The sequence below is a fragment of the Equus caballus genome, chromosome 11 (genome assembly GCF_041296265.1).
Source record: "Equus caballus isolate H_3958 breed thoroughbred chromosome 11, TB-T2T, whole genome shotgun sequence".
NCBI lineage: Eukaryota > Metazoa > Chordata > Mammalia > Perissodactyla > Equidae > Equus > Equus caballus.
In genome coordinates, this window is record NC_091694.1 from 12,538,641 (window position 1) to 12,564,935 (window position 26,295).

Genomic DNA, 26,295 nt, shown 5'->3' on the forward strand with positions numbered 1-26,295 from the left:
GAGCAGCACTCTCCCAAACATAAGACCTAGGGGCTGAGGGGCACAGTGAGGGTGCTTGATGAAGGTGGGGGGAAGGAATGTCGTGCCAGATGTTGTGTCAGGGAGATCATCACGGGCAGAGGCCGAGATCAGATGTGGGTGGTGGTGGCCGAGGGATCTGGCCCCAATCTCCATCCTGAGCCCAAATGCCACCCATGACTCAGCATCCTGTAAGGAAGGGAAGTCATGTTCCTCGCTCAATTTCTACCCAAATGGAACAAAGTACAGAGCTGAGCACAGTGCAAACAGCAGTTAATTGTGTAAATGAACAGAGGGAGAAATGGTTCCTTTAGCAAAGTCATTTTGAGGCCTTCTGTGCATCTTTTCTGCATCATCTGTGATTTGTGTGTCTCCCGAGGACATGGGCTACTGACATGTGGACCATGGGTATATGAAGGATGTGGACCCCTGACATGTGGACCATGGATATGTGGAAGACGTGGTCCCCTGACATGTAGACCATGGATATGTGGAGGACGTGGTCCCCTGACGTATGGACCATGGATGTATGGAGGATATGGTCCAGGACAGAGGCTGCCTTTGGCAGTGTGAACTTTAAATCAAGTGGTCACTTGTCTGAATATCAAGCTAAGTGGCCTTTGTTTCAACCACAAATGCAGATATTCACCAGAGAAAATGTCTGCCCTGTTTCCTGTTGAGGTTGAGCTAAATATCTAACGATGGAGAATGGCAAAATAAATTAAGGTATATCTGTATAACGGAACACTGTGAAGCTATTACAATAATATTTTCAAAGACCATTTATTGACCTAGGAAAATGATCCGATATATAATGTTACATTAGAAAAACAAGATGGAAAACTCCATATACTCTGATCCAAATTAAAAAATAAATTCGACATCTATTTGGTGAATGCCCACTCTATGCCGGGTGCTGACTAGGCAATGGGAATATTTGACTTGTGAGCCAAGACAGATGTGGCCTGTGCCCTCACGGAGCTTGAAGTCTGGTGGAGAGACACAGGCTAAAATGATTGCACAGATGAGTTTGTGCTGTACAGAATGCCAGGACAGCTTGTGAGAGGCGGGGGTCCTGTGTCAGACTCGGGGTCTGGGAACACCTCTCCGTGGAAGTGACGTTCAAGCCATCATCTGCATGGAGCTGACTTCTCTAGCCCTTCAGTCTAACTCATCTCCCTGTTCCAGCCTCATCTCTCTCTCTTTCTCCTGTTTTATTTTGTTTATAAAACAATTTGGTATTTTATTTATTCTTTGTTTTCTGTCTTATGCACCAAAAGGGTCTGAACTGATATACTAGGGAAGGGCATGATGATGAGAGAGAGAGGAGAACGAGAGAAGGGACAGGAGGGACGTGGTGGAGTGTCCCCAAGAAGTGTACATCGGCTCCCCCTGGCCCTGCTCTGAATGCTGATTCTGGGCGTGTCGCCTCCTCATGGAGCAGCTGCTGGGGTACAGAGGTCCTTTCATAACCTGAATTATGAAGCGTTTAGCAAATTGCCTCTTTGGCTTATGCCTGAGGGATGTTGTCAGGGCGTCACACCCTGGCATCCACAGTTCCTCCGGTTGAAGGAGGAGGCGTGACCATCTCTGGAGGGCTTTCCTCACATGGCTTCAGGGCTGAATACATTGCCTGCCTCCTTTTCTTCTGGCAGCCCGCCACAAGGATACCGGTTGCCCTTGTTTCCTGTGCACTGACAGTCAGTTCTGGGTTATCTTCATTCGAGCATCCTCTTGAGTACCAGAAACTGCATCAGTAGTGGCTCTGGTGGCTGTCTGGGAACAAAGACTTTATGTACCTGATGAATGAATGAATGAATGAATGAATGAATGGAGCCTGGGAGGTTCCCAAACCAGCAGAGGCAGAAGGGCAGCACCCTGGGAAGTTTTGAAGGCAGGGCGCTGGCATGGGACCACAGTTTGATCGGGAACAACTGAGACTTACGGAGATGCCGAGAGGAGACAGGAGCCTGGGCAGCGGGGCAGCCAGAGGAGCTGCCTGGACACTGTGTCGAGCTGAGGAAAGACAGGAGGTACTGGCACTGGATGGGCCGGCAGAAGAATGAAGCCCACTGGGTGGTATAGCTTTGAGAGTCCTTGGCCATCTGGTCTGGGCAGCTGAGGGCAGCCCTGTGCCGATTACGGTTACACAGGTGCAGCGTTGAGCACCGGGGCAGCCGAATTTATATCAGAGCGTGGTTCAGGTTCCAAGGAAAGAGTTGGAGAACTAATTCAGGACTTGAGCAGACAACCGCACCGAAGCTGCTGAGGCAGCGCGTGCCTGTGGAAGAGCAGCCAGCCGGTGGTTGTAAGGGCACCATGGGCGTGGGCTGTGTGTATGTGTGTGTGAGTGTATATATGTGTGAGTGTGCAAGTGTGTAAGCATGTGTGTCGGTGCGAGAGTGAGTGCATGCCTGTGAGTGTGAAAGTATGAGTGTGAGTTGTGTAAGTGTGGAGTATGTGTGAGGGTGTGTACATGTGAGTCTTTGAGTGTGAGTGTGAGATGGTGTGTGTGACTGTGTGTGAGAGTGAATGTATGTGTATGTGTGTGTGGGTTGTCAGTGTGAGAGTATGTAAGTGTGTGTGTGAGTAAGGGAGTGTGTGTGGAGTCCGTCTTCAGTCACCTCAGGGGGATTTGTCTGTACCAGATGGAGGGGCAATTCCTAGAACCCTCTCTAGGCAAAGGCATTGATTCTGAGGACTCCCCCCACCCCAATGCTGGGTGAGAGCCCATTGAAGGCTGGCTTGGACTTCCGTATTGTCCCTTCATAGCACTTGTCACACCTGTAACTTACTGTTTGTGTGATTAGTTGCTGAGTGGCTGCCTCCCCTACAATACTGGAAGTGTCTTGAGATGCTTGCTGGAGATGCCTCAAGGCAGGGGTTTCATGTCACATTCACCACGGGCTTGCCTGGGCTGAGCACAAAGTCAGCCATGAATATTTGTTGACTGAGGTCCACGTGTAACAACTAGGGTCAGGAGGCCACTCTCTTTCCCTGTGCTCCTCTCCACCCATTTTCTGTTTCTTTCTTTTTTCTCTTCCTTGCTTGGGCTGTGTGCCTAGGATTTGCCCCCACAGTAGCCTGTTGAGCTAAGTTTCCAGATTTAGCAAATAAAGTAGAGGATGCCCAGTTAAATTTGAATTTCAGATAAACAGCAAATGACTTATGTCCCAATGTTTTTATACTTCTTGTATATTTATACTAAAAAACATATGGAATATATAAAATAATATATGAAAATAATGTGTTGTTTATCTGAAGTTCAGATGTAACTGGGCGTCCTATATTTTATTTGGCAACCCTACCCCTGAGCTAAAAATGTGCCTAATCCTGTTGATGAGGCTGAGTCTGTTGGGGAAGAGAGCCCAGATGGGTACCTGGCACCAAACTGACAGCGAGGGAAGTGAAAGACCCACATTGCTGGCTTCAAGGAATTGAGAGACAAAGCGAGACGCTGGAGAGTTGGTTACCTGATGGAGAAGGGAACTGACAGAGACTGAGACCCAGCTTTGGGCCAGGCCTTTACTTGAATACAAGCTCTTGTTCAGTAATAGCTACCCTCTGTTGAGAGCTTCATACCCTATCTTGTTAAAAGCTCACAAGAACCTGGCAAGTAGGAGGGATCGTCTCCATTTCTCAGAAGGGGTAGTGAGTGCATAGAGGAGAGGTAGTTTCCAAGATCTTCCTCACAGCTAGAAAGTGGCAGAGCCAGGACTGGAACCTAGAGGTGCCCGACTAAAGCCTGGACTCTCCAAAGCACTGCACTGTAGGGTGGGGAAGGAGCACTGTGGGAGGACTCAGGAATCCCGTGTGCTAATCCCGGTGAACTCTTACTGAGTTTCAGTTTTATTTATCCATCCGTCCATTAACCCAACCATCCGTGCACTCATCCAGTCTTCCATCCACCCGTCCACCTACCCACCCAGACACTCATCCATCCTTTTATCCATCCATCCATCCATCCACTCATCCACCCACCCATCCATCCATCCATCCATCCACCCACCCACCCATCTATCCATCCACTCAGCCTCCTTCCAACCCATCCACCCATCCATCCATCCATCCATCCATCCATCCATCTATCCATCCATCCATCCATCCATCCATCCATCCATGCCTCTGTGAAAGATTCTGGGGATGCCATGGTGGCAGAACAGCCCCGTGAGGCTGACCAGCTCACCCAGAGGGTCTTACATACCCTTGTAGCTCCCTGTGTGCTAGGCCACAGCTCTTCTCATTTTAGTCTCATGATTGACAGCTTGGCCAAGACCCAGGTTAATCAGAAACTGGAGACTCTCCTAGAAGTGGTCCTTATGTTGTTTTTATTCCATTTAGCCAGGAATGAACAATGTGCTGGACTACGGCCTGGACCGAGTGACCAATCCGAATGAAGTTCAGGTAAATCAGGTAGGTCTCTCCTGTATACTTTGGGCAGGGCTAAGGTCAGATTCTTAGGCTGGGCAGGTGTCCACACATCTGTTTGTGTCTCTTGGGGCAATGCTATCTCCCCTTTTGAGACTGCCAAAGAGAGCGGGACTTTGGCTCTGTGATATCATCTTGGGTGTTGGGGGGAGGGTCCTGCGTAGAGACAGAAGAGAGAATGTGGAGTGCAGGTCACAGCAAATGGGATCTAGATGGTTGTTTTCAGAGTCACTTTCCTCTTTGAAAATTTGATGAAAGTTATGAGCTCATTCCACCCAAAGATGCACAGCCAGACATTTTGCATACAATTTCAGCCAGTGCCCTGACCCCCGGAAGACTATGGTCTCCAGGCTCAAAACGCTTGAATAGACTTTAGGTTTAAACCTTAATCCACATGACAGGACCTGGAAGGTCACACTTTCTTTTGCATCTCAGTGGGGTGGGATCTTTGCAAAGATGCTCCTATGTTTTTTGTTTTAAAAGGACCCTTTCCCCAAATAGGCTGCCATTTATGATGGATGGCCAATTTCCCATGACGGTTTTTTATTTAAAGAAATGCAGCTCATAAGCTGTTGACACAGTGAACATCCAGGTTAGGGTTTCTCAACCATGGCACTATTATTTTGGGCTGGGTAATTCTTTGGAGGGCTGTCTTGTGTATTGTAGGATGTTTAGCAGCATCCCTGGCCTCTACCCACTAGATACCAGTAGCTCCATGCCTTTCCCTGCCTGTCAGGACTTTCCCAGTCCTGACAATCAAAAATGTCTCCAGACATTGTCCAATGTACCCTGGGGGACAAAATGGCCCTGGTTGAGAACCACTGATCCCAGTAAACCAGGCTGAAACCCGCTTAAATGAGTCTCAGATGGTTTCATTGCTTTCCGTCTGATGTTGTCTTTGGGCAGCAAGGGTCAGGGATCTCTTTAGCCTAGTGTGTCATCTCTCAGCCTTGGCAGTGCCTCAGGCTTGAGTGAGAGCCGGGAGGGATATGCTGGGAAAGGAGGAAGAAGGCAGTCAAAGGAGAAAGAGGAAGGAGCGGGAAAAGGTGATGAGGTAGCTCTGTGACCATGTGTACTTTTGCCCACTGAGACCTGGAACTCCAGATGGCTGTGGGGACCCCCCACCAGTGCATGAGGCAGAGGCCCAGGTTTAGGGATGGAGGCCATGTGGAGAGAGACAAGTCTGCAGAGGGCGTCACCCAGGGGAATCACTAGGTCCCTTGTTCACAACTCAGAGTGACCCTTCCTTTGATAGGCGTGTGGCACTGTCAGCCTTCAGCGGCCTTCTCCATGTTCCCCTCATCAGATGACAGACAATTGCTGAGGCCTTGTCGGCTTGGTTGCCATGGCAATGGAATCATCAAGGAAAATACTGAACCCAGTGGAAGATTTGCTTTCTTTATGAATAACTGGCAGTCCTGGAAACCTCGCTGGTGTGGAGGAAGGGAGGGTAGAGATAGAAAGCACATCGGTCACTCTGACCCCAACCAGCCAGGATGTTGTTCATGTGTTTATGTGTGTTTGTCTTAGTGAATGGAGTGGGGACCTTTAACTTCAGCTCTGGGGGAACAGCTGAGGAATCCAGCTGCTCCATCCTCGGTGCTACTTTGGGGTAACTTCCAAGGAGCATGGCCAGAGCCCCTCTCACTGAGAAGGCATCTCGGGCTCACTGGCAGTCAGGCTGGGAAGAGAGCGTGCCTTCTGGCTTTCAAGGCCGTTTCTTGCCAGCTTCTGGCAGTGCTCTGAGCTGAGCATCAGAGGGCGTGAGGCTGAGGGCTGTCTCCATGGTGGTGAGGTGGTGACGTTGGACGCAGGCATGCTTTCACTCTCTTTACCATTATCTTCTCTCTGTCTCTCTTCCTCCAGCTCTCTTTCTCCTGTCTGCACTCTGGCTGCTGTGGAGTATTAAGAAGAATAAAGAACTGTAATTCTCATGCCGGGGCCCCCTCCCCTCAGCCAGCCCCAGCAAGTGTGTCAGATCCAGCTGTCAGGGGAACGGAGGCTGGTGCTGTGCTTGATCTCTTTGCAACATTTACCACAGTTGACTAAGGGTCACCTGTTTTCCCATGAGAGGAGAGGAGAGGATCGCAAGAACGTCAGGTGTCGCCATGAGGCCTTAGGAGTGCGAAGGTTTCGGATTATTGTCTCATTTCAGACAAAAGCTCACAGTCCTGGTTTGAACAGAGAAGCTATTTCTGAGAATTAGTGAATTCTCGAGAAGATAGGTCCGTTTTCCTTAAATGAAGGCAGAAAACCCCAAAGAAATAAACACCGTCAAGCGTAAGAAAGGAGGCTGTTCGGCTGGCAGGTGTCCAGAGCCCTGGGTAACCCACTTCCTCGGGCTGCTGGCCACTGGTCAGTGTGGCTGCCCAGCCCTGGGAGGAACTGATCAGGGGACAGGGGCTGGGGACCACACCCAGAGGGTGTCTCCTCTCTCAGTTCCCATACCTTGAGGCATAGCGGGGCGCCAAGCATGCAAACCCCTACCTTAGCTTTATATCAGAGTTTGAGACTGAGTGGTGGCCGGGCTCTAGCCTGGCATGGGCCATGGTGGGCCTAGGCTGGCCCTTCCTCCCTTGATCTTGACAGGGTTGCCATGGTCATTTTGTGACGAGGGCCCATGTGACGTGCTGAAGAGAGCTTTGATATGGGAATGAATGCCAGCTCTGCCACTCCCTGGCTGTGTGATCTTGGACAAGCTCTTGAGCCATTCAAAGCCTCAGTTTCCTCATCTATAAAATGGGAATTGCAGTAGTGCCTTCCTCAGAGGATTCAATGAGATCACTTATGTGAAGTACCTAGAATGGTATCCAACATGTAGAGACACTCCACGAACAGTAGCTATCATTGCTATTATAGCTGTCGCCATGCTTTGAGAGAGAGAATTGAGGGGGCCTCGTAGACCCTAGACCCATTTTTGGAGGCTGTACCTGGCCAGTTTCCTCTTCTGTCCTTACACCTCATGCTTCTGCCCTGTTTGGAGGTGGAGGGAGGAAGATACACGCCACTTCCTGCCTCCCTGTCTTGTCCCATAAGCAGTTGCTGAGAACAGCACAGTTTACACTGACGTGCACAATGGTCTTTGGGTAAAAGGCAGAAATATGCCTCCTCAGTTTTAAGTCCTGTGCTCTGCAGAGCCTCAGCCTGGTGCCCTCAGTGAGGGAAAGCCCCCCATCTCCTCCCACTAACTGGGGACAGATAGCTTTCTTCTTGTGGCTCCTGTGTGACCAGCGCTGGCTGGGAAGGGACGACTGTAATGGCTGATGTTTGCTGACCGCTCCTTGTGTGCCAGGCACGGGGCTAAGGGCTTCCCCCCCTTCACAGCCCGGTTAAGACTCCTGCAACCTCGTGAGGTAACAAGTTTTACCGGCACCTCTGTTTCATAGTTGAGGAGACAGGCTGGGGGAGAGCAACTCACCCAGGACGCAGGGCTGGAAATGGTGAAGCAGGATTTGAACCTCCACTGACGGGCAACCAAGCCCACTCCATATCCTGCTCGATGTGCTCTGTGTTCATTAGGTGGCTCCTAGAAGCTTTGCTGGATGTCATTAAATTCTTGCAGCAGCTTGGTAAGAGAGGTAATGTCGGTTCCATTTTTCATATAACAAAACAGAAACAGAGAGATGTAGCCATTTGCCCACGCTGGCCCAGCCAGGATTCACATGTTGGTCTTCTTCCTTCTACAGTTCTTGCTCTTTCTTGATATAACTCTTATCCCTCCCCCTGCCACCACACCCTTGGGTCCTGCACCCAAGGCTAGTTTCCTGGGCAGGTGACCTTTTCACTGGCCCACGGCTCCACAGTCCACAGGGCCCCGCACTTGTTTTAGTGTTCCGCTGTCACCATCTTAAAATTCTTATTCCTTGTTTTTATGGACAAGGGGCCCTGCATTTTCATTTTGCACTGGGCCCTGCAAATAGTGTGGTCCATCCTGCCTCCACCTGATCAGGAAGGACGTGGCAGGACAGATGCTTACTTCAGATGGTCACAACCTGGAATTCCCACCTCCCTGGCCAGCTTGCTGCCTCCCTTCTGTTTCCTGTCTGCCTTGCATTAACCACTTCAGTTCCCGGATTTCCGGGTTTCTGACTTTTGACCTTCTTTCTGCTCCCAACGCCTGTGTTGCCCGATTCCTCATCTTGGTTTCACTCCGTGGCTTGCCCGACCCTCACCTCTGTTTCTGCACAGATTCCTGCCTGGCTGCTTGATCCCAGGGTCCTCGCTTAGCCTCCCTCTGGGGTCCCGCACTCCCTTCTGCAGTGGCCCTGGGGCCTCTCAGAGCATGGCCCTGACCCCTCCTGCCCTGTAACCGTTGTTTGCAGCCTGCATCCGGGTTTTGAGGCCAACAAGCCGACTACAGAGCTGTGTAAATAAGCTTTAGATGTGTCCCTATTTGGGCAACTCTGCAAGTGAAAAATAGTAAGCTAGAATTCCAAGAATGCAGAGCATTTGAAGATTCCTTAGGCAGAGTATCTTACTGTAGCAAAGTGTGTCACTCAGATGAGGAATAAAGAAGTGACTTCACTCCAGGAGGGCCAGCTGTTGAGAAAGCAGTGGATTTGTGCATGACTTCCAGGGTGAAAAAAATGTTTCTGTCTTATTTTATCATGAGGTGACTTTCTTTGAATTTCTTAGAAATGTATGTGTGTGTATTTTTTAATTACTTCTCTTTATTTTAAATTAATGTTTCTTATGGCCTTTAGCTAAGTAATAATAATATTGATAGATTTATGAAATTTGGCAAATAAAAATATGGGATGCTCAATTAAATTTGAATTTCAGTAAACTGCAAATAACTTTTTTTTAGTGTAAATATGTCGCACATGCTGCATGGGCATCCTGCATTTTATCTTGTAATTAGGGCTGACATTGTACCATGCATATTCTCAGCTGTAGTATATGAACCCTAGTCAGTAGTCACTGTGTGTTGAATCTCTGCTGTATGCCAGCTGCCTATGTCTCTTATCTCATTTAATCTCCTTTTTTTCCATACCCTTTTACAAATGAGAAAACAGAGGCTTTGAAATGCTAAATAACTCATCCAAAGTCATGTAGCCAATAAGTGAAAGAACCAGGATTTTGACCTTGGTCTGATCCCAAAGCCATACTCTTTCCTAAGCCTTTGCTGCCCCTGCCCCCATGAAATTCTCTGCCTTTTAGAAAACTCCAGAACCCTCTCCCCCACAGCCCCAATACACACACACCCCCCTAAAGGGACAGGGATCCCTGTCTGTCAATCAAGAGGAAGCTGATCCCATGGAAAGCTATTTTTAAAGCTAGAAATCAAAGCTAAAATCCATGGACAGTCCAAGGTGGAGGTGAGGGAGCCTCACATTCAACTGAATCCCCTGTAGTCATCAGAAGATAGCTGGTCATTCTGGGAACCAGACAACCAACAGCAAACCATACCACCGAGGCAGAGCCCTAAAAGGGGAATAAAATCAGATGAAGTGAATTAAAATATAAAAAATTGTAAAGCCCTGAAGACTGTGGGAATGGCCCTAGCAGCAAATATATTAGGCCAGAGTCAGATGGTGCTAGGTAGACCCGAAACAAGCGTGCGCGTGACTGACGTGCAGGGACAGCTCCGCATGGAGCCCAGAGAACATCAATGCGGATTGAGAATCTGGCTCATTTTGTCTGTGTTCGTCCACTCAGGGGCCTCATGGTCATAAAACAGTGGCCGATACGAAGCTTCATCCTGGGTCTTGGGTATTTTGAAGGAAGATGTTTATGATGTTGGCAGCTGATCACAGGCCCAGTACAATTGTGATCTTTACCATCATTAGTGTTTTTTCCCCCAGCTTTATTGAAATAGCATTGACATATAACATATCTAAGTTTAAGGTGTACAGTGTGCTGATTAGATACATGTATATATTATAAAATGATTACCACAATAAGGTTAGTTAACACCTCCATCCCCTCACATAATTACGATTTTTGTGTGTGTGTGGTGATAACATTTAAGATCTGCTCTCTTAATAACTTTCAAGTATATAATACAGTATTGCTAATTATAGTCACCATGCTGTGCATTAGAGTCCCAGATCTTCTTTATCTTCTAGCTGGGAGCTTGTTTTACCATCATTAGTGTTAATTACAGAGTGTTTCCGGTGTTTGTGTTTCATTTTGTGATTGGGGCTCCAGCTCTCTTGTTGTTTTAATGTTAAATTAAATGGCTGGACAGAGTCCTTCCATTGGGCAGCAGACTCAGCTTCAGGGCAAGGAAGGAATTGGGGACCAGCGCAGGCTACTTCTGTTTCTCATGGATCACTCCTCAGCTTTGCAAAGGGCAGATCTAGGTTTGAATCCTGGCTCAACCAATTGCCGACCAGGAGATGTTGAGAAAATTGCCGGTAACCTCACAGGAGCTATTCCAAGTTTCCTCAGCTGAAAATCGGAATAATAAAACCTCCCTCCCTTAAACTTTGTGAGGGCTCAAAGAGGTGTAAATTTATTTTGCACTATTTGCTAAGTGGTTATCATTATGAAAAAGTCGAGCTTCCCCTTTGAGCAGAGGGCATAGGCCAGGAGATACTATTCTGAATAATCCACTTCAGCATGACTCAGACAGAAGAATCTATGTTAGATGTGAATGCAAATCCACTCTGACCCCTGGATCCTTTTCTACCTGAAATGTGTGTCTTCTAAAACAGCGTCTTATGTTGGGAAAGAATAGGAACAAATAATCAGTTGCCAAAATATTTCGATCATTTGGGAAGTGTTTCCTTTTAAGAGGAAAAATATTCTGTTAAGCTTAGAGTACATCTCCATTTTTCTAGACCCCTGAGTACACAGAAGTGCCCCCCCCCTTTTTTTTTAATATTTATTGAGCATCTCTGCACCATACATGATGCTAGGGAAGAGAGACATGGTGGCCCTGCTTGGCGTGTCATATGTATATTAAACAAAGAGTCACATGAACAAATATATAATTACGGTTGTGGTAAGTGCTATGAAGGAGGAAGTCAGGGTGTGTGTGAGCTCCTCCACCCAGGAAGAAAGGATTTCCTGTGAAAAGCAATTGTGTGATAGCAATCTAATGAAGCAAGATGAAACCCAGCGTGGATTAGAAAGGAGAGAGGAGTATGTGACATTTCATATATGTGAAAGACCCCCCTTCATTCCTGGTCAGTGGGCTCTCGGCCAAGACTTATTAAGGGAGATAGTGTCTTCCTTGAACTTCGACTCTATTCCGAGTGAAGACTTGGTTGTGTTAAGCAGCATAGATATTAGCAGCCAGGAATTAAGATGATCAACGTGAAGTATAAGAGTCAGCACCAAGCAGCCCCTGGACACAACCAAACAGAGGAAACTGAGATTGGAATCACCAACTGTGCCCAACATTTAAGAGCTGCATGGGGCAGTAAAGTGATACCAAGAAACCATGTTGGATTGTAGAAGATTTTAGTAGAAGTCAGGTCTGAATAGTTTCCAGGAGCTTCTAAGACTCTAAACAGCTGCTCTTCGGGCCATCCTTTCTCTGCTGTGACTCAAAAAGTCCAGAGAGGGTGCTCTGCCGCTCATCCACAGCATGGACTTGCTCCAGTGAGAGGATGGGCCCCTATGATCTTCCATTTACAGCTCAGCTCTGAGACTCAGCTTTCAGTGGATGCTGGTCTCGAGTCTTTTAATTACGTGCTTTATTTTTTGGCAACGTGCCTTTTTTTTCCTCCCAACTTGTGGTATTGGTCAAGTTGTTATGAATACCGAGGAATGAATCTCACCGTTCATTCAGAGCTCTCTCCTGTGAGAAAAGGAACAAATGCTCAAGCTTCACGCTAGTTTCCCCATCTTTATCTCTCAGTCCACGTGAGATGGTGTTGTTGGCACTATCATAGATTGGGATCAATCCCCAACCTAGTCTTCAGTTCATCTTGCGTTTTAGGACAGCGTAAAGCTGTAGTGGTGAATCATGCCCCGTCTGTCACCAAAGCTCTTAGTTGATCTCGTTCTCCAGTGGTTGTGGAGAATACAGTAGACGTGGTGGTGATGGGGAAATTCCATCTTTTAAGCAAGAAAAGATGGACAGTTTCATGGCGGATTTTTATTTTTCAAATGGGTATTTGAACTGTCATGATTTAATGGCATCTGTTTAATGGCTTTTGCTTCTTTGTTTTATAGAAACAAACAATCACCGCTGTCAAAAAAGAGGTAATTAGTCTCCCAGTTCCGGGGAAGTTTGATTTTAAATCTGCTAACAAATTATATGTACTTTGGCATTATGCTCTGTACTCAGAATGAAATGAAAACCATGTGTGATGTTCAAACAATTGTTTCCCAATTAATGGACGGTGCAGAATGACAAAGCATCTTTTTTGTAAGATCTGAATGGGGCTGATGCTGAGACTCAGGATCTGAAATGCTCCCAGAAGGCACAGATCTGAGGGATGTGGGAGCCAGTGCTGCAGACTGTCTGCTCCCCACCCTGGCTGTGCTCCTACACTTACAGGGCTGTTCAGAATCTGTCCAGGGTGGTAGGTTACCTGTTTGGCAAATCTTGTATCCCGGGCCCTGGGATAGACAAAGCCTGGGTAAGACAGAGCCCTGGGAAGCATTGGCCGTTGAGGTTAGCTCTGCTTCTGGCAGAGGCACGTGAGGGAAAAGCTAAGGATCTATCTCCATGTCTTGGTTTAATGCTGCTTAGAATTTTTTTTTTCAGTTGATGCCTTTTCTTAGACTAACACGTGATGAGTTAAGGAGGCCCCTAATTTGGAGTTCGGGGTCACCTGTCTACTGTGGGCCTGCACCCTCTTGGTACTGAGGTGGCTGACTTGAAGGAATGGAATGGGGTGCTATGATGGTTAAATGGCTTCTGGTTCTGGAGGCCATATGTAAGTGTCAGTGTTATTGACACTCAAGGGTGAGGAAGTTGGACGTTTTCTAACAACTGTGTCTCTTCCAGATCATGTATTACCAGCAGGCCTTAATGAGGTCCACGGTGAAGTCCTCAGTGTCCCTTGGAGGGTATGTGCCTAATGTCTTGGTCTTGCTGAGGTTTGAACAGTAGGTGGACGAGAGGAGAACTTCTGCTTTAAGGCAAACTTGAAAGTCATAGCCTGACTTAAGATCCTAAAGGATTCTGAGGGGCAAGACCAGTCTCTTACGGGTGAAGTTCCTAGTTCTTCTCTCAGTGTGAGTCTCCAGGTCTCATCTTGGATTAGGCCAAATCGGGGGCGAGTGAAGTTCTATAGAAGTCTGTCATCTTTCTTGGAATCCACTAGCGAGTGGATGGAGACGATGGGAAGAGTTGAAAGTTCACAGACCGCACCCTGTGGGGATCCACGATAGCCTGTGTTCCTGTCATTACTTGCTCAAATTTATTAGGGATATGTGGGTTATGTTTACTGGTTCAATGTACTGTTAAAATGTCCGTCATTAATCTTTGATTTAAAATCCAATTAGGGTAAATTGGAAATTTATGTTTGATTGATTGAATATTCTGGCTACCTTGATCCATTCCCCCATAGGACATTATTTTGGAGACAGAGAGGGTTCAGTGCTCCCCGAATGTAAACAGTTATACTTTTGAAATGTGGAATTCATTTTAGGACCAGCTTGCTGGCTCTGGGATTTTTCTGCACAGTGAAAAGGGACCTGGCTGATTCCTGGGGATGCATAACGTGACTAATCGTTTACTCTGACTGTGTGAGAACTCGGGTGCTGAAACTGACGGAGATGCTGTGTTTCGTCCACTGCCTTTCTTCTCATCCTGTTAGGGGTTAGGCTCTTGTAAAAACCTTCATGTATCTTTTTACATCTTCCCAAATCCCTAGTTTGCAAAAATACCGCCTGCCTGAGAAAATGCACCCTGACCTCACTCACGCTTTTCAGCGACTCCTGTCTGCTGCTGCTGAGCCTGGACACAGATGAGAGTGCACCGGGCACTCAGTGGACACCCACTTTGGGTTATAATGATACTCATTGTTCTGTGATAACATCAAAACTGTCTACTCTGATGTTCCAGAAACCCAGCTTCATGAAACCAAACAGAAAGGGCATTGAAGGAGATTCAGAGGCTACTGGATACTTCCTAGACCACTTTCCAATTTTTATTTGTCTCAGAGCCTCATTACCTTAATTTTCACATCATTAGTGTTTGGACCTGTGGGCCAGTTTTTTTTTCTTCTCTTCAGCGAGTCTGCTGTAAAGGTCTAACTGAAGAATAAGAGAGTCTTGAGCGAAATGAAGCCAAGGGGATCGAGTCCTGCACAGAATGCACCCAGTGCTCTGGTTTATCCCTAGGGCATCAAAATGCTGTGGCTGTGGGCAGACTTTGTGGCAGGCGTCTCATGTGTATACCCTATGGGGTGGAGGCACGGCAGGTTTTTCCAGACTGCCCAGACACCAGGAAAAGCGTTGACTCAGAAGGTCTAACTCAATAGAAGGAATTAGTTCTTGCCCACATTTGTGAGTGTGGGATTCACACCTCAATGAGACCATAGGTTTTGAATAATGGGTCTGAGTTCGCAAACCTAGGCCTTAGCCTGACGAAAGGTGGAACCCTATGAGACAGCAGAATCTCAGTGAGTCGTCCGTGGCAACCTCGTGCTTCCAAGATGGTGCCAAGACACCTGTTTGAACACATGCAAACTGAGTCGGCTTTGAATTTGGAAAACTCATGATAAAATGTAAAGGGGACATATTCTTATGAAATAGGTACAGAGATATTGCAAAGGGACTGGGTTGGGAGACAGCGTTTCGTTTCACGAGTAGAACAGGGACAGATCTTGTCAATACCTGCCAATCTCGAGGGCTATTAGAGCATTTTTCTAAGAAGACAGTAATAAGTATGTAACCAAGTTGATAAAGAAAAAGGAGGACAGGCTGGTCAATCAACCCAAACATTGATTTAGCCTCTTGGGCGTTGAACTTCTAAGAAATCGTTTTCCATTTGCTTTTCAGGATTGTCAAATACAGTGAGCAGTTTTCATCCAATGATGCCATCATGTCAGGCTGCCTGCCCAGCAATCCTTGGATAACAGATGACACCCAGTTCTGGGATTTAAATGCCAAATTGTATGTATTTGATATATTGGGATTTTTTAAAACAGATTTTTGAGTTATAATTAACATGCCATACAATTCACCCATTTAAAGTATACAATTCAATGGTTTTTACTGTATTCATAGAGTCATGCAACCATCACCACAGTCAATTTTAAAACATTTTCATCACCCAATTAAGAAAGCTGTACCATTTAGCTACCCCCCGCCAATACCCTTCTAGTCCTTGGCAACCACTAATCTACTGTCTGTCTCTTTGGATTTGCCTATTCTGGACATTTTATATAAATGGAATCATACTGCAAAAGACCTTTTGTAACTAGCTTCTTTTACTTAGTATAATGTTTTAGGTTCATCCATGTTGTAGCATGCATCAATGGTTTGTTCCTTTTTATTGCTGAGTAGTATTCCATTATATGGATATACCACATTTTGTTTACCCATTCTTCAGTTGATGGGCATTTAGGTTGTCTCTGCCTTTTAGCTATTAGGAATAATAGTAATTATGCTGCTATGAACATTCACGTACAGGTTTCTGTATTGACGTGTGTTTTCTTTTCTCTTGGGTGTATACCTAGGAGTGGAATTGCCAGGTCAAATGGTAACTCTTTGTTCAGCAATATATTGTTTTTGAAAAGAAAACAGTCATCTTTATGGCTTTGCATATTGGTATCTGAGTAGAGTCGGAATAAGTTCCCGGATGGCGGGGCCGTGAGCTTGCCTTGGCAATTACACCACTCACTCCTAGGCTCTGTTGCTGAATTTTGAACAGTTACTGCTGCTAACTGGGCCTGCATAAATCTCTTGTTTGGAAGAGGGGCAAGGGCAGCAATGCCGAGGGAGAGTCCAAGCTAGCAAGGAAGGAAGAAGAGAAGGGTCTAGATGTCAAGTCAGAGGGAAAGGTAGAGCGGGGGGGTGGGGGGGGGAAGGGGCTGGTGTCTATGTGTAAGACCACACTTAGGTCAACACCAGGGCATCCCCACCTGAGCCGTGAGGAACATAAGGAACTTACAGGTAGCACAGATCAGCCAGGTAAGCGGGCAGAACTGGGAGCCCTATCGCCTGTTCACACCCCTGCTCTGGGCAGCTGCGGGGTTACGGAGGGCCTCATCTGGAGTTTGGGGTCCCTCATCTGCCAGGGTCAACTGCAGAGCTGGACTCTAGAACCACCTTCTGGGGAGTCTTCCCTCCCCCTCTGCAGGCTCCAGTTATTAGAATGGTTTTCTGGAGCCTCTGCCTGTCTCCCAGTGTGTCAGGTAAGAGAGGTGAGTCTTCTTGTGGACAAGGATGTGCAGAATTCGGCTTTCCATGGAGGAGAAGGCAGGGCCACATGGCCAGGAAACGGGTTGTCCTGGGAGGGTTTGGGAAGAAGATCTGGACAGCTGCTGGATTTTAAATGAAATGGAGAGTGTGCGATTGAAGCTTGAGGTAGAGATTTGCTGGTGAAAAGAAGAGGGGTGCTGTTTTGTGTAGGATCCATCATCAGAGGGGACTGGGTGGATGCCAAATGCCCCCCTGTAAACGGGAAGCCTTGTTCTTCAGGGGTTAGATTCTAGAGCAGTATTAAAATTACCTGGGAAGCTTAAAAAAACGAGCGAAAACCAATGTCCAGCCCCTACCCCCAAAGCCTCCTCTGTGATTGGCCTGGGTTACCCCGTCACCCTGCAGTGGTTTTTAAAAGCTCCCAATGATTTTAATGAGCAGCCAGAGTTCACAGGACTGGTTCAGAGCTTTGGCTCCCAGAGTGGGTCTTGGACCAGCAGCGTCAGCGTCCCTGGGGAACTTGTTAGAAATGCAAATTCTTGGGCCCCACCCGAGACCCCTACTGAATCAGAAACTCAGGATGGGACCCAGCAATCTGTGTCTTCATGAGTCTTCCAGGTGATTCTGGGGCACACTGAAGTTGGCACACCACTGTTTTGCTCCAGGCTCTGCTGCTTTTTGTGTGAGCCTGGGCAAGTACTTAACCTCTCTGAGCCTTGGTCGTCTCAGACATAAGGTGGAGATGGCAGTATCCAGCTCACAGTGTTCTCTTAAGGATCCAGTGATGTATGTGTAAGGCACAGTGCTTCACGGATGGCGACACTCCGTGGATGGTGGCTGTTAATGTTACTGCGATATTCTTACTGTTTCATGCTGTTGTTGTGGAAAGTGTAAACCTGCTTGGCTGACTTCAGATCCGTAGACGTGAATTGTACCCGGTCACAGTTCCGGCCACTACATCAGTGGGAAACGTGGTGTCATGGACTTGGAAACCTTTGTCCCCAAAGGGCCATGTTGGGTTACAGAGAATTTCATTAGGAATAGGAGGAAAACCACCTATTATCCTGATTTTCTGGAATGTGAGACCTCAGCTAGCTGGGCTGGAATGTCCTTCCTGGGATCAGGGAGACCTTTCAAAACACGGGAGTGGAGTGTGACTTGTATCTTAGAGGAAGCTCTGGGAGAGGGTGCCTAGGTGATAAGTAGGGCTTCCCGGGGGTGCGTGGCCTGAGGCAGGTATAGGAAGAGCCACCAGATGTCCTCTGTTCCATGGTGAAGGGGCAGCTGTGTGGTGGGCAACAGGCGGAGGCTACAGTACCTGTCACCACTGCTGTTCTGGAATTCTCTCCTGGTCTGGTGTGGCAGCCTGACTCTCCGTGGCCTGTCTCCACAGGCCTGGAGGAGGCATCTGTGTTCTTTTGCCCCAAAGGCTACGGGAGTGGCTGGAGTGGGAGGCCCTCCCTGTGGGCGTACTTCTCACCTTTGGGGTGGCCAGCTCCTGATGTGAGCCCCAGGGGACTTGTCCGAGGCTGCATCTGCCTAGCAAGTGATGACTTGGGTTGTACATTTGTGCATGGACGTGGAGCGGGGGGAGGATTGGGTTGAGCCCTGGGCTGTGGGACAAATGGAGGTTAGTGGGGGTTAGAGCCCCCCACCCCCACCCCAACCCCGGCCACCGCCTGGCTCAGCCCTCCTCGCATTGAGCGTCTGGTGCATTTACAAATCATCGTTCTTGCAGGGTGGAAATCCCAACCAAGATGCGGGTGGAGCGATGGGCCTTCAACTTCAGTGAATTGATCCGAGACCCCAAGGGTCGACAGAGCTTCCAGTACTTTCTCAAGAAAGAATTCAGTGGTGGGTCTTTGATTTTTTTCAATAAACTTTTTACTTTTAGGAACACTCCTGTCCTGTCGGGCAGAGGGTTTCAAGGACTGCTCAGCAGATATTTTCACAGCTTTGCTCGTGCATCCTCTTAAACAGGCCCTTTATAGACCTGTCCTTTCCATGGGTTCCAAGAAGTCCCACAGGCGTCTGCTCACACAGTCCACGTTAGCATCATTCACGTTTCCAAGGGCTCCATCTCCTCTGGGTGTCCTCACTTCATGTCACCAGCTCCAGAGCTCCTGCATCCCCTGCCACTAAGGGCAGCTCCTCAGGGAAACTCGACAAGAAAGGAAGCAGAAAAAAGCTTCTCTTTTTGTCTCACCGCCTGGTTTTCTTCAGCTCAGTGCTTCTCTACCCTGGCTGCACACTCAGTTCACTTGGGGATATTTTAAAACCTGTTTGCCTGGCTCCCATCCCCGGAGGTTCCTTTTTGATTGGTTTTGGGTGGGGGGGGGGACCCTCCCCAGGTGCTTCTAATATACCACTGCCGCAGCTCCTGGGCTGCTTCCTTCGGGGTCTTAGGAGGGTGCGGATTTTAATGGGATGGGTAGGGCCACACTTTCTACCTTGTCTCTGGATGGCTTATCATGGGAGGCACTTGCGACTTCTTAAGCAAATTGCACTGAGGAACATATGGGAAAACTGAGAAGCCAGAGTAGAACCAGTTTCATTAGGCTGAGCCTTCAATTGACTTCACCACCTTTGCTGAAACACTTACTTTTATGGGACCTGTTTGCTTCCTTACTGAATCCCCGGCCCTGGGGAGCATCACATTCAAGGCTCAAGGCTCAGCTGCTTACTACCCAAGACCCACTTGCCTGTGGGGTTGCTCTGGAAACTAATCCCATGGGACATGCCATTAGCCCATTTGAGTGATGCAGCACATTATATTACAATAGGGACTCTTGAAAATCCTTTTCTCTAATCAAGCCTAATTGCCATGATGTAATAAAACCCAGAAAAAACGGATGGAAAGGGAAGTGTTCTTAGCGCGGGGCCAGAAGCAACTGGCGAATGAGTGGTTAGGGTGCCATCTAGTGGCAAAGTGACAAACCACACCCTGAGCCTATCCCACCTACACATTAGTTAGTAACAGAGAATCCATGAAAAAGATTTCCCTCCATTCTTAAAAGAGTACTGTCGGTGATATCCTCATGAGCGTCCCTAGGCTTCACGTATGAACAGGGCAGATGAATCATGAGTTTATTTAATTAAAATATTTAATTGAGCTATAATTCGCATACCATATAATTTGCCCTTTTAAAACATACAGTTCAATGGTTTTTATATATTCACAAAGTTGTGCAACCATCACTACTATATAATTCCAGAACATTTTCAACATCTCAAAAAGAAACCCCTTACCCATTAGAAGCCATTCTCTATTCCTCTGTTCCCCACTTCCTCCCTCCGCACCAGTCGTGGGCAACTACTAATCTACTTTCCATCTTCATAGATGTGCCTATTCTGGATATGTGATAGAAGTGGAATAATGCAATATGTGACCATTGTCTTCTTTTGCTTAGCATAGTATTTTCAAGGTTCATCCACGTGGCAGCACGTAAAGTGCTTCGCTCCATTTTATGGCCAAATATTCTGTTGTATGGCTATACCACGTCTTGTTTATCCGTTCATCAGTTGGTGGACATTTGGGTTGTCTCCACCTTTTGGCTACTGTGAATAATTGCTCATTTAGTTTTAACCCTAAGCAATTAATCGTCTTTTGCATGGGGAGGGGGCCTGCAGTCCACTTGGTGTAAGAGGATTGTCTGTCACTAAGAGCATCGCCGGCCCGTTTACTCCTGCCTGTGATCTGAGTCCGAAGAACACCCTGAAGAGGAATGACCTGTGTAGAGTTAGGGGACGGATGTCAACTAGTTTAGAATTGTGTAGCCTTTTCCAGTCTGCAGTACCTGGGAGCTTTGCAAAAAATGCTATAAAAGGAGAGGAGGGGATGCTCTTGTTCATGTCTCCACATCACAGCATTCTGTGATTTATGTATACACATACACACATGCACACATACATGCACACACATGAATACAATGCACACACATACACACATGGGCACGTACACACACACACATACGTGCACACACACCCACACGTGCACATACAGGCTCTTGCTCTCCCACTAGTGTGACCGTCTTTATTTTCTCAGGCAAAAATTGCCACCTGGGATGGCTGTGCCAAGGCATTCGCAGTGTACTTAGGTGCTGGGGAAATGGGTTAGAGAACTTCAAGCTGGAAGGGAATGAAGTTGTGAGGAGTCTAGCTTTCCTTCTGGGCCCGGAGGAGCAGAGTCGCTCTGGCTCAGGTGACCCTCTGTTAAGTGCCCCCGTGGCCAGGCTGCCCTGAGAGTCGGTCGTCAGCATTGCTGCTTGAGCAGCCTCTCTGTAAGCAGCTGGCATATGCCCTGTGAGGGGCTCTAACAGTTGGGGTCTCTGTGCACAAATAAAGGAGGCAGAAGTCATGCACAGTGATTGAGCATGAGCAAAGTAAACAGGGGCCTTCGTGAAGAAAACCTGTTGCATGGCGGTGCATGTTTACAAGCCTAATCGTGTGTGGCCTTGTTCAAACAATATTTGCTACGGCCAAATTCTGGGACAGAAAAAACGTGACAGCCTCTGGGGGTTGATATGAGCTCTGGCCTGTGTATCGTTGGGGAAAGAGCCGTGTTCACAGCAGCCACGTGTGGCTGCAAACATGGTGGGTGCTGAGTTCATTTCAGAGAACACGTGTGGAGTGCTTGTTCGGTTAACAGTGCTCTCCCGGGCCCTGGCAGTAAGTCGTGGGTCCTTCTCACAAGGAGTGTTTTGACCGACCTCACAACGTACTGTGGCTTGTTCTCCAGAAGGGAAGATGTTCACCGTGCCGGGAACTGAGTCCATCCCAGCTGACCCATTTCTTCTCTTTCCTCTTTTCTTCTCCCAACTTGTTTCCTGTCTGTCTGCTGTCTTCGTGGACCCCCTCCTGCCACGCAGGGGAGAATCTGGGATTCTGGGAAGCCTGTGAGGATCTGAAGTATGGAGATCAGTCCAAGGTCAAGGAGAAAGCAGAGGAGATTTACAAGTGAGGATTAGCCAGACTGTTGGAGGATCCTCCGCTTGGGTCCCCACTGGCCACCCCTTTGCGTGTGAGGTGGGGATGGAACGGGAGGTACCACCCTCCTCGAGTCAGTCTCGGTCGCTGCCCCTGTCATGCTTGGGAAGGCTTGGGGCTCCTCTGAAGAAAGCCTGGTGAGGCACATCGTGGGATTCCCCTGCTCCTAGGGGATGTGCTAAGGAGTTTAAAAAGCCAGCTGCCCTAGGGGGCTGGCCCCATGGCCTGGTGGTTAAGTTCAGTAGGTTTCTCTTTGGCAGCCTGGGTTCAATTTCCCAAGCTTGGACCTCCATCACTCGTCAGTGGCGATGCTGTGGCGGTGACCCACATATAAAACAGAGGCAGATTGGCACAGATGTTAACTCAGGGCGAATCTTCCACAAAAGGAGGAAGATTGGCAACAGATGTTAGCTCAGGGTGAATCTTCCTCAGCAAAAAAAAAAAAAAAAAAAAGCCAGCTGCCCTGAATTACAGCCCAAGGTGCTTTGTCTTTGACTAAACCTTCTTAGGGCTCCTGAGAGAGGTGTGTGTGTGAGAGAGAGAAAAGAAAGAAAATAGGTGAGATGGGAAAACCTATTCCCCAGGCCATCTTAGAGAAGTGAGGACCATGAGGGTAGGGAGGTCCCACGAGTGTCTGGGACAGGGAGCCCAGCTTGGGGTACAGATGTGGACCATCTCTTGTTTTTCACTGAGTGGCTCTGGGCCGCACTTGCTCAGTGTAGCAGTAAGTCTGTCCTCCTCCACGCCTGGCTCTCCTCCAGATTACCAAGAGCCGAGGGTGGTTCTCCTGATGGCCGGGTAGAGGACAGGGGAGGTGTGATGAGACCACCGGGCTGTTGAGGTGCGGAGCTGCTGACACTTGCACCCATCCCCTCCCCCCCAGCCTGGAGGGTGCTCTGAGCTTGGTGTGGTGACATCCCTGCTGGCCCTTCTCTCTGCACCAGCCACAGTGGACACCCGTCTTGGTCTCTGAGGCCCAGTGCATTTAGTTCCTACTCGTAGACTTAGCTGTAGTTCTCTGAGACCAAACACCGTGCTGGGCGGGAAGCAGCCCTCCACAGCCACCGGACTGGCGCTGAGCTTCGGGCAGTGGGCCAGATGCCTGCCCCGCCCCCTGAGCGCTTAGCCTTTTGTCCTCTTGCGTCCGTCCTTTTCTTGGACTCAGAATGGACCATCCCGGTTTTCAGAGAGGCGCTAACACCACTGCAGGGAGGAGCTTGAGCTCCATCTCCGCATACTTAGGGGCTCCTGTACTTTCTCAAAAGTGTGCCCACCTTCTCCCCCAGGGAGGGACTCTGCACACCAAGAGAAGTGGGGGTGAAGGGAGGTTGTTGTTCCAGGAGGGTCCCGTGACGTCCTTCCCCGGAATGATGGTGCCTGATGGCCTCACCCGTGATGACACACGCACGACTCCTGATGCCACAAATCTGCCAGGGAACTTCCTGCCTCCACCTTCACAGCAGCTCCTCCTTCCCCGGGCTCCCCAGTTACGGAATCTTAGTCTGAATTCCAGAATTTTAATGTACGGTTGGGAGTGTGGCAAAATATCCAGGGGAGTACTTCTAACCCCACAAGGACTCAGAATGGGAAATTGTAGGGAGCCCCGAGGGCCCGAGATCCCAGCTGGACCCACAGGACTCAGGAAGCGTGGCCGAGCCTGGTTCTCACTGGGGCCAGTGGCAAGGATGCTCAGGTCATCAAACCTCGGGGCACTGGGATTAGGGGCTGCCTCCCAGCTCAGCATTTGAGATTCATCACCCCACACATCTAGACTGGGCCAAGGGGGAGCAGAGGCCCCAGAACACCTGTTTGGAGGTGTCCTTGCCTGGTTCCAGGTGGGGCCCAAATCCTGCTAAATAAGTTGGAGACTGGATTCTTCACCCTAATGGCTAGGGCTTAATCCAACCTGGATTACCTCACCCGCCTTCTGCTCTCTCTATTAGAGATTGGGAACACCAAAGTTAAAATATTCATATTCCCAATACTAGCATGCCTGCTTTCCTGCTTCTAGGAAATGTTGCTTGACAGCCTGTTCAAACTCTTTGGCGTTTCCTAAAAAGGGACCGCTTTTATCCCGATGACCTGAGCCATGTCCAGCCCTCCCTCCCAAGCAGCTGTGAACTTTTCATTAGCCAGCTTGGTTTAGCTAGTTTCACTGACGTTTTCCTCCCTGGCCCAGGCTATTCCTGGCCCCAGGGGCGAGGCGGTGGATCAACATAGACGGCAAAACCATGGACATCACCGTCAAGGGGCTGAGGCATCCCCACCGCTACGTGCTGGATGCTGCGCAAACCCACATCTACATGCTCATGAAGAAGGTAGGTGGGGTCTGTGCCGAGGATACTCGGGGGCCAGGAAGCCCTTCCCTCCCCCAGTACCTGGAAAGTTCCTTACCTGTGGGAGAAAGGAAGATAATACGTGGTTACTGCTTTGCTGGTGTTGGGATGCTTGTGTCTTCCACGTGTCCTGTGCTGGAACCTCCTTGAGCCCCCAGCTCACTGGCCAGGGAGGACCACCTGCAGAAGCTGTATGGATTCTTACGGGCCTCTGTCTCTGCAGTTGTGGTACAGGCAGTAATGACATTGGTCATTGGTACGCACACAACCCACGAGGTTGGCATCGCTTCTCCAGAGTCCAGTAGTTTGCCCAAGCCCTCACCAGAGGTGGAGCTGGGGTTCAAACTTGGGCTCCCTGAGTCTGAAGGCCAAGCTCTTAGTCACTACCGTAGAATGGTGGCAGTTCTGGTGGCCTGGCCCTAAGCAAATATAACATGGGGGGGGGGGTTTAGTATCTGAAAGAGAAAAATTCGGTGTGACTATGGAAAAACCCTGTGAGAATTCAGCTTGCCTTCTAGATTATTAATAAAAAGTGAACATGGTCAACTTTTTCCAGGAAATTGTTAAAGAAAAATAAAGGGAACCTGAAAGAAAATCAGTCAGTTTCTTAAGAAATTAGAATTTGAGGCTCAGAGTTAGCCTTAGACAAGATGTCTAGTGTGGCTCCTATTTGGTGGCATCCCCAACAAGACTTTCTTCAGTAGCTTCAACTTCTCACATAGCAATTATTTCTTTTATGGCCAAGTATCTCTAGAAACTTCATTTATGCTGTGGGTTTGCGCAAATGGCCAACTTCTATTAGCTTCTCGATTTTATATTTTATTTAGTCTTTTATGTGTATTTCGTTATAAAGAAATATTTTTACTTAACTTTTAAAATATGCAGTAATTTAGAATTTTAAGCAAGCCAGATGAGCCATTTTTTCCTACTATTTGTTTTTCATCAGTGAGGTTTCTCTGTGTTTACCGTAAAAGAAAATTCACAGCAAGTTTTCTTTAATAATGATCTTCTTTAATGTATTTGAAAATACATTTTGATTCTTAAAAATGTGGTTTTCATGCAATCTTTTAGGGAGATCCCCAGGGAAGTCAGCTGCTAGCCAGGACAAAACAGAGTCCCGGGTAACGTAAGAAAAGAATGATATATATGCTTATTGGACTCTGTGTCACTCTAAGCCATGTCATATGACAGTAAACTCAACATGACCCAATGGTTCCATAATCCTTATTCCTAGACTGTCTTCTAGTTCTCACTTAGTCTTTAGAATGGTACCATTTCAATAAATTTAAAAAGATGTTCTCAATTTGTTGTAGAGAAATTCTCACAGTTGTCGCTGTGGGCTTCATCTCATATTTGCTATGACTAGAGTTTCCAGTTGGCTTGGAAGTAGCTGGTGTTCTTCTCTGAACCTGCCCAGGATCCCAGGAAATATCCACACGAGAGGAGTCTGAGGCTGGGTCTTTTGTTTTTGTTTTTGTATTTTCTTGCCTTTATACCCAGATTCAGGGCAGAAAGGGATGTTAGCGGGCTTCGAAGTGGGCTGCATGCTCATGCCTGTTCATTTTCCCTGGAAGAAGGTTTTGGGTGGGAGAGGTTGGACACAGGTGTCTTCTTGTCTCATGCCTGCCTCACTGGAACCCCAGGTTGATTTTAGTGTGAGGGCTGTAGACCGTGGTTCTCTAACCTCGAGTGCAGCAGAATCGCCTGGAGGCCTATTAAGACTCAGATTGGCCCACCCCAGAGTTTCTGATTCAGTAGGACTAGGGCTGGCCTGAGAATGTGTATTTCTAGCCAGTTGCCAGGTGAAATTGATGCTGTTGGTCTGGGGGCCACACATGAGATCTGTTGCTTCAGACACACACAGAACACCTTTCACACAGGGAGGCACATTCACTTAACTTCGCCGTCTGGCTGCCGAGAGAGGGCTTGAGAATGGCAAGTGCATTTGTTTGATTTGACACTTTCCCTCTCGTAATTACTGTTTTTCTCTTGTTCCCACCAGGATTCTTATGCTCGCTATTTAAAATCTCCAATCTATAAGGAAATGCTGGCCAAAGCTATTGAACCTCAGGAAACCACCAAGAGAAGGCAAGTGGAACGGTCTGTAATTTCTGGTTGCCTGCTGTTTTGTTTACAGAGAAGTGAGTGACTCTTTCAGCCTAATGGCCGTGATTGAGATATTTGCATGATGAAAATATTGAGGACTGGGAAGTACTGCTTAGGGTATGATTGTCTCATTGGCTTCATAATGCCC

General features: G+C 48.0%; 1 protein-coding gene across 2 annotated transcripts in view; it reads left to right on the top strand.

Moving 5' to 3' along the window:
- Nucleotides 1-26,295, top strand: part of RGS9 (regulator of G protein signaling 9) — a 64,572-nt gene that overhangs the window by 25,069 nt on the left and 13,208 nt on the right. The window contains exons 9-16 of one of the 2 annotated variants that reach the window (XM_005597249.4): nucleotides 4,360-4,431; nucleotides 12,574-12,603; nucleotides 13,355-13,416; nucleotides 15,355-15,468; nucleotides 18,458-18,573; nucleotides 21,588-21,675; nucleotides 23,885-24,023; nucleotides 26,044-26,129. In XM_005597249.4, the coding sequence (XP_005597306.2) occupies nucleotides 4,360-4,431; nucleotides 12,574-12,603; nucleotides 13,355-13,416; nucleotides 15,355-15,468; nucleotides 18,458-18,573; nucleotides 21,588-21,675; nucleotides 23,885-24,023; nucleotides 26,044-26,129 (707 nt within the window). The remainder of the gene's footprint in view (nucleotides 1-4,359; nucleotides 4,432-12,573; nucleotides 12,604-13,354; nucleotides 13,417-15,354; nucleotides 15,469-18,457; nucleotides 18,574-21,587; nucleotides 21,676-23,884; nucleotides 24,024-26,043; nucleotides 26,130-26,295) is intronic. The other variant, XM_001499544.6, reaches the window with a different exon arrangement.